Source organism: Gobio gobio, assembly GCF_949357685.1.
Source record: "Gobio gobio genome assembly, chromosome: 6".
NCBI classification, from domain to species: Eukaryota; Metazoa; Chordata; class Actinopteri; order Cypriniformes; family Gobionidae; genus Gobio; species Gobio gobio.
The window spans coordinates 52902844-52915712 of NC_137102.1; the positions used below are offsets into that span (position 1 = coordinate 52902844).

At 40.3% G+C, this 12869-nt stretch overlaps 1 protein-coding gene across 1 annotated transcript in view; it reads left to right on the top strand.

Annotated features, from left to right (window-relative positions):
• Positions 1–12091, top strand: part of sema6ba (sema domain, transmembrane domain (TM), and cytoplasmic domain, (semaphorin) 6Ba) — a gene marked incomplete at both ends in the record, with an annotated part of 92038 nt that extends 79947 nt beyond the window's left edge. Inside the window, 3 exons of the mRNA XM_079820578.1 lie at positions 2491–2568; positions 5659–5717; positions 11175–12091. Of these exons, the coding sequence (XP_079676704.1) occupies positions 2491–2568; positions 5659–5717; positions 11175–12091 (1054 nt within the window). The remainder of the gene's footprint in view (positions 1–2490; positions 2569–5658; positions 5718–11174) is intronic.
• Positions 12092–12869: the final 778 nt, after the last annotated feature.

A 12869-nucleotide genomic window follows, 5' to 3' on the forward strand; every position in this document is an offset into this window, starting at 1 on the left:
GGAGACGCACAATCCTTCTGCTGTGGCTTTATATGTAATATTTTCGTTGACAAAAACAGACAATATTGTGTCTAAAATATAACACAAAATATTAACTGTTGAATAAAATCAATATCACATTTGCAGTCATGCTATCCGGGACAAAAACAGCACTCGTGTGATATTGCTTAACTTTATCATATGATTATAAATATGAGACGACAAACTCATACAGGGGCATTTTTGCCCTGATATCTTGAATTTTAGGGCCATTCTAACTGCATTATATAGGCTCCATCACAGTGATCTGTTGCCCTGCCTCATATTCGTCACCAATCAACTTTATAAAATGTAAGATGAAATACGTAGGTCAGGGGCAGGATGGGTGCGTTAAATGCATTAAAGGGTTAGTTCACCCAAAAATGAAAATTCTGTCATTAATTACTTACCCTCATGTGGTTCGACACCCATAAGACCTCCGTTGATCTTCGGAACACAAATGAAGATATTTTAGTTGAAATCTGATGGCTCTGAAAGGCCTCCATTGGCACAATGCACGGTTCACTCTCAAGACCCTTAAAAGGTACTAAAGACGTCGTTACAAAGTCCATCTCACTAAAGTGGTTCTACAATAACTATGAATCGGCAACAATAGTTTTTGTGCGCAAAAAAACCCTAAATAACGACTTATATAGTGATGACGATTTCAAAACACAGAATCATGAAGCTTCGAAGCGTTATGAATCATTGAGTCGATTCAGCTGTTTGGATCGCCAAATTTCAGCAGTTTGACATGCGATCCGAATCATCATTCGGCTCACTGATTCATAACGCTTCGAAGCTTCATGATTCCGTGTTTTGAAATCGTCATCACTATATAAGTCGTTATTTAGGGTTTTTTTGCGCACAAAAACTATTCTCGCCGATTCATAAAGTTATTGTAGAACCACTGTAGTGAGATGGACTTTGTAACGACGTCTTTAGGAGCTTTTAAGGGTCTTGAGAGTGAACCGTGCATTGTGCTAATGGAGGCCTTTCAGAGCCATCAGATTTCAACTAAAATATCTTCATTTGTGTTCCGAAGATCAACGGAGGTCTGACGGGTGTCAAACGACATGAGGGTAAGTAATTAATGACAGAATTTTCATTTTTGGGTGAACTAAACCTTTAATAATTTTAATTCATAATTTTTTTCCATAGCTAAATAATTAAAATAACATATTAAATCAACAGCAAGTTTTGGTAGAATGTATTTTTTTATTTGCATTTTATTATTACATTTATTTGTATTATTTATTTAGTTACGGAGTGTCTATTTAAAGCCCGTCTTGTTGGTGCTATTTACACTCCAACCACCAATTGTCTGATTGAGTCAGATGAAATTACGGTCCCACTTTATATTAGGTGGCCTAAACTACTATGTACTTAGGCCTACTTATTAAAAAAAATAAGTACAATGTACTTATTGTGTTCATATTGTAATGCAAAACACTTTTGCTGATATTGAGGTGGGATACAGGTAAGGTTATGGACAGGTGTGGTGGTCAACAGTGTAATTATAAATGCAAGTACAATGTAAAAACATGTATGTACATAAAAAGTGCATTGTATCAAATGAGTAATTTAAATGTTAGTACATAATAGTTAAGGCCACCTATAAAGTGGGTCCGAAATTACAAAAGAAATCCCGCTGATAACAAGATCAGTGGTGTGGAGCATGAGGCCAGTGGCGTTAGCTTTTGACACCAGAGTTCATCAATCATTCATCTCCCTTTTCCCAGGGCATATCAGCTCTGAGAGGTGTTTATTTTAAATACAAATTAAGAAAACATTTGAAAAGTGGAAATAAAGTGCATAAAGGTTATAGAATAGTGGGAATATAGTGTTTAACAGGTTGGGTTGGGTGTAGGGGAGGGCTTTAGGGACAAGGACTGTGTCCTAATAAGGCAGCGTCCATTTATTATTTTAATAAACATAATCAGATACACTGAATATGTTTTATAATATACTATGATACACTGAGGTGCAAATAGTATCTGCCACTATTAGTATCTAACTACTGTTTGCATGTACTGTATAGAAAATAATTTTTGTTTACGCTTAGTGCAAATAGCCACTGCCAGTTTTTATTTCAATATGAAACTATGAAAAATGTATTTTTCATAAGAATATTGAAGTAGGCCTAGTAACTAAATAGTTGTCAAAGGTAAAACATCCAAACATGATTGTATGTTTTGTTCATTACAGTAATGAGAAAGAATGTTAATTTAAATACTTATTTAAATAAAACATTTTCATGGAAATATCAAAATAATAAATAAATTAATAATACAATAAATTGACATACTGAAACATACTGTTTCTCGCTGTTCCTTCAGTCTTTGTAAATCTCTATAGATCATGATTTCTGTTTTCTGGTTTTGTTTCTTGTATTCATTATAGAGGAGGTCGATATTGTCCTCTGTAATAACATTGCCATAACATTGTGTGTGTGTGTGTGTGTTTGTGTAGAAACTGCATTGCGTCCAGAGATCCCTACTGCGGCTGGACCAGAGGAAGTACCTGCTCACTCCTGCGGCCTGGCACCAGGTAAGATAGAAATCATGAACTTCCTCTACACAAATATAAATGCTTGGCAAAAGCGTTGCAAGCATGCTGCCTCAATGAAAATACCTAACATGCATTCAAACCTCAACTCAAATGGCCGATAGAGTTACCCTCAAATTTCTATACCACTACTGTCAACAAACGCAAATGATTTTACACACATTTCTGGAAAACTCTGCTCGTCTGCAAATGGCTGGTCAAACAGCCAATGCTGATGTGTTAATGTTTTGGTAGCACCACAGTCTTTGCATGTTATACTGGGGTAGGAAAATGTACTTTAAAGGGATAGTTCACCCAAAAATAATCCCATGATTTACTCGCCCTCAAGCCATCCTAGGTGTATATGACATTCTGGTTTCATAGGAACACAGTCGGAGAAAAAAAATATCATTGCTCTTCCAAGCTTTATAATGGCTGTGAATGGCAGTCCTGATTTTGAAGTCCAACCATCCATCATAAAAGTGCTCCATATGGCTCTGGGGGGTTAATAAAGGCCTTCTGATAGGGGTGTGCTACGAGATAAACTGTGACGAGATTTCTCGTCGAGGTGAAAAGCTGTCTTGTGTCATATTGTCATGACTTGGTCATGACGGAGTGTGAGAGTGAAGTAAGGATAGAATATGCCAACTCCGCGTTTACATTACGCTCCCACTCTAGTTTTGATTTTTATAGAAATAAAAACAATTCAATTCCGGTGGATAACAGTCGCTTAAATTCCATCAGCTCATCCAACACGAGCTGTTCGAGTTTACCTAGTGCGCTGATCACGTAACGAGAAGACATTGAGCGAGTGTTATGAGTGTGTGTTACGTGTTAGTGAAGCGCTCACATTGAGCGAGTGTTATGAGTGTGTGTTACATGTTAGTGGACTGGACCGTGGCAGAGTATTCAAATGCGATTTCAATACGTTACCGCTGTTTGAAACCTGCTCCTTGCGGCACGCGAATATCTCCCAAGATAAAAGCTATCTCGTTGTAACCATCTCTTAGCTCTGTATCATGCTTGAAGAAAAATGTGGTCTCTATTTGCACTTTGAATATTGAGGACTTTGATTATGGTATTATGGTTATTGTTTGCACTTAAAGGGATAGTTCACCCAAAAATGAAAATTAGCCCATAATTTACTCACCCTCACGTCATCCTAGGTGTATATGACATTCTTCTTTCAGACGAATAAAATCGGAGTTATATTACAAAAGTCCAGGCTAATCCAAGCATTAGAATTTGATTCATAGTTGCTCTGTTTTTGAAGTCCATAAAAAGTGCATCTGTCAGTCAAATAACATGCTCCACATGGCTCCGGGGTGTTAATAAAAGCCTTCTGAAGCGAATCGATGCGTTTGTGTAAGAAAAATATCCATATTTAAAACTTTATCAAGTAAACTTTCAGCCAACCGCCTTCCGTGGAAAAGTGTTGAATGTTGAAAGTGAAACTTAAGATGCGTACGTGACGTCATGACGAGCCTACCTGTCGATCGGCAGGGGAACTTTCAACAATTTTTCCATAAATTGAACACTGAAGACGGTCGGCCGAAAGTTTACTTTATAAAGTTTTAAATATGGATATTTTTCTTACACAAACGCATCGATTCGCTTCAGAAGGCCTTTATTAACACCCCAGAGCCGCGTGGAGCATGTTATTTGTTGGGCAGATGCACTTTTATGGACAGAGCAACTATTACTGCAATTCTAATGCTTGGATTAGCCTGGACTTTTAACTCCGATTTTATTCGTCTGAAAGAAGAATGTCATATACACCTAGGATGACTTGAGGGTGAGTAAATAATGGGCTAATTTTAATTTTTGGGTGAACTATCCCTTTAATATCTATGATCAATTTGTGGGAAGGAGTTCAGTTAGGAGGTCAAAAGAAGCTCATGTGCAGTTCTAAGGTCTGAAGAGACAATCACACAGGAAAGAAGCCAGTCAGTTGAGTTTTTGGCAAAAACCTTTACAGTGCTTGTTGTCTTTTACTGCATATGATTATTCATACTTTTGTTTTAAAACATTTCAAATGCACCTGCAAACAATTTTTCTAGTCATGTATTTCATCATTGAGCATTTCTTAAAATTGCGATGTAAAAATCTCGTTTTCGTGAACCCAATCTCTTGTCTCGTCTCATGAGATAAGCAGCATCTCGTCAAACCCCTACCTTCTGAAGCAAAGCGATGGGTTTTTGTAAGAAAAATATCCATATTTAAAACTTCATAGACTAAAATAACTAGTTTCCGACAGACGGCCTATGCAAGTCAACTTGCGCCAAACGAGTTTCCCCAAACACGCTGTATGAGATATCGGAGTATCGAAAGCTTTGACGCCTTTCGTGGTTCAAACTAAAAGAGCTGGGTAACAAACTCAAGCTCCTCTCCTCTTATATCGAAATCCTCCGACATTTCTCTTCAAAACTTCTCATTTTAGACGTCTAATTTGTGACCGGTGTTTTGTTTTGTTTTTCTCTATCCTCTGCACCTAGGGGTTACTCTTAAAGCTAGTTATTTTAGTCTACGAAGTTTTAAATACAGTATGGATATTTTTCTTACACAAATGCATCGCTTCACTTCAGAAGGCCTTTATTACCCCATGGAGCCGTATGATTACTTTTATGATGGATGGATGCGCTTTTTCCAATAGGTTTTACAATCTCAGGCTCCACTCCCATTTTAAAGCTTGGAAGAGCCAGGATATCTTTTAATATAACTCTGATTGTGTTTGGCTGAAAGAAGAAAGTCATATATACCTAGAATGGCTTGAGAGTGAGTAAATCATTTTTGGGTGAACTATCCCTTTAATATAAAAAAACAAACACTGTAAACACTGTAAATGTGTTATTATTTAGGTAGCTTAGGTAACTTGCTCAGTAAAACTTCTGTCTGCCTCGACCTGAAAAAGACAACTACCAGTCGAATGTGTTTTGAATTGTGTTCGGACACATTTCTGAATGCAGTGATGCGGCAAATTGAGTTTGCATAACTAGAAGCGTTTGCATTCACTTACTTGCATAGAAACCATGTCGTGTATCTAATCTATGAATTTGCAGTTTATGTTCAAATCCGTTTTCTCCTGTTTTGCAGATTACCTTTCGTGCAGGATGTTGAATATGGAAACACCTCACATCTCGGAGACTGCGACGGTGAGTTTGTGAACCTGTTTAGGATGTGCCCTTTAGCTTCCCCTAGAGAATTCTCTAGAAACTTTTCAACAATGCAGAGAAGATCCGGTCTGGTCTGGTGCGAAAGTTTTGCTTAAGCAGTCAAAGTCACAAGAAAGTCACAGGTTGAAGATAATGAGAGATAAACCATGCCTCGAGTCTTTTCTTTTTAGAAATTCATTCATTTCTTTAAAGTTTGTGGTGTCTGAGTGCATGGGTGAGTTAGTGACAGCGTTTACATTGTTAAAAAAGACAAAAGACGGTTTATGTTTTCTAAACATTCAGAAGCTTAGATTCGCCGTAAATCCGCTCTAAACTGGCATTTTGCAAGGCTGGCAGCGTTTGAAACGCTCTCTGTCAATCTCTAAAGTTTTCATGGCTCAAACCGCTTAAATATGTTCCAAAGTTCAGATTTAGCAGAATGTGAAACAGCAGTGAGGTTCTCAAGTCTCTTCCTCAAGAGCACTTGAACAGAACAGACTGCTCAGACAGAAGAGGTTATATATTGCTGCAGCCGTATATAGCTGAGTCATATAGGAGAGAGAGAGGGAGCACAGAATGAATCCGAATAAAGTTCACTGGCTTAGTACGCTAGTGCTTTCAAGGAATCTGTCTCTGTGAGATTTTCCCAAGATAAAGAACGGAAAACAGCAGCAGAGTATGGGTGTCCTGTTTGGATTGCTTATGTTTACACAGTTTAGTTAAGGAAAAGAATGACGGCCACATTCTGTGACTTCTTGAAGTAACTTCCTAAAGGTTTTAGGTGACACAACTGGATTTTGAGAGTGTTTTCGGGTTAATATGTGCTGGGCCCTGACCTCTTGTTTGAGAACCAATTAATTAGCTACATTTATGTAGCACTTATCTGGGTACACAAAAAGCTTTACATGCAAGGGGGGAATCTCCTCAACCACCACCAATGTGCAGCATCCACCTGGATGATGTGACGGCAGCCATATTGCGCCAGAACGCCCACCACACACCAGCTTATTGGTGGAGAGGGTGATGAAGCCAATCAGGATAGGGGGAGGATTAGGAGGCCATAATGGACAGAGGCCAATGGGCAAATTTGGCCAGGATGCCGGGGTTACACCCCTACTCTTTTTCCAAAGGACATCCTGGGATTTTTAATGACCACAGAGAGTCAGGACCTCGGTTTAATGTCTCATCCGAAGGAAGGTGCTTTTGACATTATAGTGTCCCCATCACTATACTGGGGTGTTAGGACCCACACAGTCCACAGGGTGAGCACCCACTACTGGCCTCATTAACACCTCTACCAGCAGCTTCCTATAGTTTTCCCAGGAGGTCTCCCATCCAGGTACTGACCAGACTCAACCCTGCTGGGAAACTAGTCTTGGTCTACAGGGTGATATGGCTGCTGACCAATGGTATACACTCTAAAAAATGCTGGGTTAAAAATAACCCAAGTTGGGTTGAAAATGGACTAACCCAGCAATTGGGTTGTTTTAAGCAAACATTTAACCCAACCACTGGGTTAAAACAACCCAATTGCTTGGTTAGTCCATTTTCAACCCAACTTGGGTTATTTTTGTAGAAGCAATAGCGGGGCTACTGGGGTATGTTGTCACTCTAGGCTGTTTGACTCATTTTTAACAGTTAAGAATTTAACCCTTAAATGCACGAATGTTTCACCGATCATTATTACATATTCGGGTCTTTAGCAACCCGTATCTATATCTGAAACTATATCTGATAATATAAAACTCTCGTGATCTTAGAGTAATAATTACAGAAGAATTAAATAAAGCATTTTGTTACCTTTTTTGAGCTTGGAAGGGTTCGGTTTGAGCAGATTTTTTATACCATCATTACTGTCCTTGTCAGAGCATCATATTCGTGATCGTTCAGTTGGCTACTGGCTCTGCAGTAAATTGCTGAGCCATTTCAAGTTTTGCTGATGATACTTGCTATTCTTTTGTTTTCTGCCTGCGGTAACTATGAGTGAAACGTCACTTCATCGTCATTGTGTTTCAGACATTGCCACCTTGTGGAATAAAGGTAAACTGCACTTATTCAGTCATCAACGATTCAACGATTGTTGTGCCGAAAAAAATACACTTATGAATGCTAAGAAGGTTGATGTCTAACTTTAAAAAATTAATGAGGAGGAGAGTAGTGAATGATGTCCGGTCACTAAAGACCTGGGGTATGCGTTTAAGGGTTAAGCAAAGCTATTTACAGTATGAAACAGCGTGGTTTGTATTACTATTACTTGAAATTGCAATTAGTAAAATACAGCATATAAATGTTAGCCTGACAAGCCAGACCCACATCAAGATGTTGGGTCTGGGAACACACCATTGGCAGGGCTCAATCCGAGGGGTGGGATAAATGGTTGTCTTTCAAATTCCCTCTGCACGCAATAGGATAGCGCTACAACCAACCAGAGCAACGAAGAAGGTGAAGCGGAGCTATTTGATGGATTAAACTTTTGCCGTATCCAAGTCTTCCAGAGTTGCGGCCAAAGCCGTTTCGAAAGACCGCTGTTCGTCAGCTTCTTTGTTTTCAAGTAGCATGCTGCAACTCTGCCGTCATTATGTTAAACCCGCCCACCGACTCTATACACAATGTGATTGGCTTGACCAGAGTTTAGTTTTTCCAGCTCGCAAGCCAACTGAGAGTTGCTAGACACCCTGGCTGCAAATTATATAGGGTGCGTCTAGATTTCTAGGCAATATAAATGTGACAACTTGACAAAATTCAGCAGTTATGAACAAGGTGTTTAAAATATTTTGCAATTTGACTTTTGACGCAAAACCCTGAGATGAGTTATAGCGTTTACGACAAACAAAAAGGGAATGGAATTAACATGAAGAACAAAATCAACCCCAACATCAAGAGACAAAAAAGGTTGCTTATTGAATTGATCATTGAAGAGAAATGTAGGCGCATTCACAATATAACTGAAAATGAACTAATAGAGGCACGTCTGTAAAATGTGTGATAGGATTCTGCTTTCCAATGTGACCCAGAGTCACCGGCTCATTAAACTCAGCACTCCTGTTAAAACAGCTCCAGTCTGCCAGTCAGCCGTCCTCTCGTCTACATCAAAAGCCTGTCTTCTTCTGTCCTAACTCTCTCCATCCATTGCACAGAAGTTCAGTCATATTTTAAACAATCTGTGATGAGTGAGACACTGAATGCCAAAAAAAGAGTTTGTTCAGAACGTGTTTGAAATCACTCTGTGGCGAATACAATTTAGCCATATAGTTTATCCAGCCAACAGCAGTGTTATGTTTTCTTTGTTTTGTCAGTGTTGGTTAAATATACTACTTCAGTGTATATACAGTAGATTTATTTGCATTTACTACTCCAGTCTTAAGTGTCACATGTTTCTTCAGAAATCATTCTAATATGCTGATTTGCTGCTCAAGAAACATTTCTTATGATCAATGTTGAAAACTATTTTTGTGGAAACCAAGAAAGTTCAATAGAACAGCATTGACCATCAAGACATGGCCCATAAAAGGGGACATTTAGACAATTTAGACCTAAAATGAGTTTGACACTCTTGGACCAATTATAATATATACAAATACAAAGAAGACAAAGATATAAGATATAAGAGAACTTATTTCTGTCCCTCTCATTCAAATGATTGCTTCATCCCTGAGGACACATGCATTACAAGCAATCTTGTAGTATTTTAGTCTTTAAGAATGTTCAAAGGAATGTTCAAGGAAACAAAATATTGAGAAATTGGTTCAATTGTCGAGTGTGTTGTGTGCAGCGGATTCCTGCTGTTACAATGAACAAATGCAATGAGAGCTGAGATTCCCAGCTGAGAATTTTTTTTTTGTGGCAGAAAATATAAAGGTAATGGGAGAGAGAGAATACAAGAAGAAGAGATAAAAAAATAGGGGTTTGTGTATCTATGCACGTGTCTTTGTGTAAGTGTCATTATGCATGTGGGTGAATAGACATAGAAGAAATGTGCTCTTTCAAAGAGTGTATGTAGTGCATACGGTTGTGTATTTGTGCCATGTTTTAGACACTACCATGGGGGCAGTACCATAGTATTCTCTGAAGGGTCGATATTTGTTAAAAATTGAATTGAGTGAGCCACCAAACAATGAACAATTCACCCAAAAATTATTATTTACAGTACTCCCCTTCATGTCATTCCAAACATGTTCGTCATCTTTTGTGGCCTACAATAGAAAGAAAATCTTTTGGACTGACATGGGTGAGTAAATGATGACAGAAGGAATTGTCCTATTTAGGTGAACTTTTCTTTTAAAATTCCTCTTACTGTCAAGACATTTACTAGTTTGGATACTGAGGTATATACCCAGAGTCTGACAGCTTCTCATTTCTGAGACAGCTAACAGCCCACACATAAACGGCACTGCTAGAAGAGAGATAGTCAGCTAGAAGAAAGCCAAGAAAGGAGATAATAGAGGAAGAGAAGTAGACTGAGAAAATAGAGGTTAAAACCAAGGACATCTCACAGGGAACAGCAAAAGAAAGAGTACAAGAAATGCCGTTAAAAGAGAGAAAGAGAAACGCCAGTGCTATACAAATGCCAATTCAAAGAAGAGCGATTAGAAAGTATTTAAAGCATGAGTCATCAACTCAAAAATTGCAGTGTTCTTTGAATTTGCCGAACAATCTCTCTAGACCTATCTAGTTATAATATTTCTTACATCTACTCACCCTTTCAGAATAAAGCTGAAGTGAACAGGTTACTTAAGGCCAGTGTTTGACATGGAGTGTTCACACGTTCACTGCTTTCAAGGAAGGACTTTTAAGAGTTAGGTTTAAAAGGTCGTATTCCATCTCTTGTAAAGGGCGACCCTGTCTGTGTCTACTAAAACACACTCTAGGTGAGACTGTAGGCAACAGTCTCTTGTTTTCTGATCGATTGCTTGGGCTGTAATGTACAGAAACTCAATAGATCAATAGCACACAGCTTCATAAGTCATGAGGAGCTTCTTTGATGCATTTGTAAGCCATTCAAGTGACAATTTTTAAATGCTTGGTCCCCCTGAGCTTTTTTATCATTAGTTGTAGATGTTACAATGGTTTTTAGAAGTCCTAGAGCTGTTTTTGCCCTTCAAGGCCCTGTCCCAAATGGCACCCTAAACACTTGTGGTCTTCCTACGAGTCTGCACTTTCATGAGATAACGCCACTTTGGGAAGAAGTCTTCTGCGGACCTCGCACCAGTGTGGGATCGCCAAAAGTGTGCATCAAGGGTACATATTGACTGCATAGGGGGCACTTGCACCCTTCTGAAACCTAAAATAAAAAATGGGACAGCTAACAGACTCATGGACTTAACGGACATGTGGCAGCAAGTCCACAAAACTGAAAGTGCGTATGAAGTTTGCCATTTGTGATAGGGCAAAGTCACTAAAACACAAAACTCGTTGCTTTTTTGGGATCGTAATATATTTTTTCTGTCTTTCATGCAGGTCTGTTACGTGAGAGTTTTATGGATGAGCCTGAAAGTCTTGTTACTTTGAACCTGCTGGTTGTTGCTGCAGTCTCTGCATTCTCCACTGGGGCGGCGCTCTCAGGCCTGGCAGTGTGCTGGATTATGGGCCAGAAACACCGTCACCGTTCGCACAGCAGCACTCCGTCATCCAGTAGTCAGCGGAAGAGCGAGAAGGAGCGTTGCATGATGGGACAAAGCAGGAGCGGATCCGTCATGAGTGTATCCCGGCACAGCGGCGCAGACCGGCCGCGGTCACAAGGTGAGACGCTCTTCGTCATGCCCAATGGTTGGGTCAAAGCGGGCGACTTGGATCCAGGTCTGCTTCCCACACCGGAGCAAACTCCCCTGCAGCAGAAACGTGGGCTACGCCTATCTGATTCTGGATCCAGCTGGGACCAAAGTCAGACCTTCTTGAGCTCAGTGGGTACCCAGTGTCCACCTCCACCATCCACCTTGTTTCTCAGCTCTAAACTCCTGCAAGGAACTGGTCGACGCCACGAGGAAGCCATTGAGACCGGCATCGACCGCCAACGCTACGTCTCCCTCTCCAAGTATCGGGATCAGGGAATACGCCCAGGCACTCTTCTTCGCAAGTCAGCCGGCGAATACAACTACCCCATGACTCCCCAAGACTCCCCCGACCGGCGGAGAGTGGTGTCGGCCCCCAGCACCCAGATAGAGTACAGCGGAGAGCCTCTTCGCTGGACCCACGAAGGCTACATCTTTAGCAGTCACGGCATACCTCCAACGGGCCACCATTACACCCCGGCCTCGCAGCATCCCGCGGGACTGACACGCTCTGTGCTTCACGGGTCCCGGGGGCTCATTGACCTGGCGGACTACAGCCACCTGCTCGGGAAGGGAGGGAACGATCGGACGCCGACAGGCCAGTGAACGAAGAGAAACAAGGATGCAAGGAGCGGGAAATTCTAGAAGCGTAAGCGGCTGAAACCTCACGTGGACTGCAGAGTGCAACCTGGCCAACCACAGCAGCTCACTATGTCTCTCTCTCTCTCTGTCTTTCTTTTTTTTTCTCACCTGCTTGTCATCCTTTTCCTCATTTGTCTGGACCTGCTTGCATGAGGACGAGCCAAAACGGACCTCGCTGACTACGAGAAGAGTGGCCATTTCAACTGGAAACACCTCTTTCTCTTCTTCTCTCTCTTTATCACTCACAATTACACATATGTAGTCAGTGACATGATTTTCCCAGTAGCTCTCGTTCTTGCTGACTGACTATCAGTGCGGCTTACCAAACTTTATTGCCCCTTTATCAGATGAAGGAAAGAACCATAGCCATCTTGAAGACTATCTATCTCTTAATCTGTTCACACCTAGACTCTCTTTAGCAGGTTATCTTTTCAGCAGATTTGCAAGTTTGATATAATGGCAGCATTTCATGCTTGGGACAATTGTTCACTCCAAATACAAAAGTTCTTTGGAGTAATGACTTGGTAAACGGTGGTCAATCTAGTCTGATTCTGGTCGATACCAAACTAAGGACATTAGTGTAAATGCTGTAGGAGCAGACTTGGACTGATCAACTGGTCAGAAGGAAAGATTTTGAACGGAACCTTCGCTACGGAATCGCTTCTCTCTCTCCCTTTTACGTTACTGATTTGTTTAAAATTTGAACTTGTAGCCCATCAAATTTACACTTTATAAATAACAT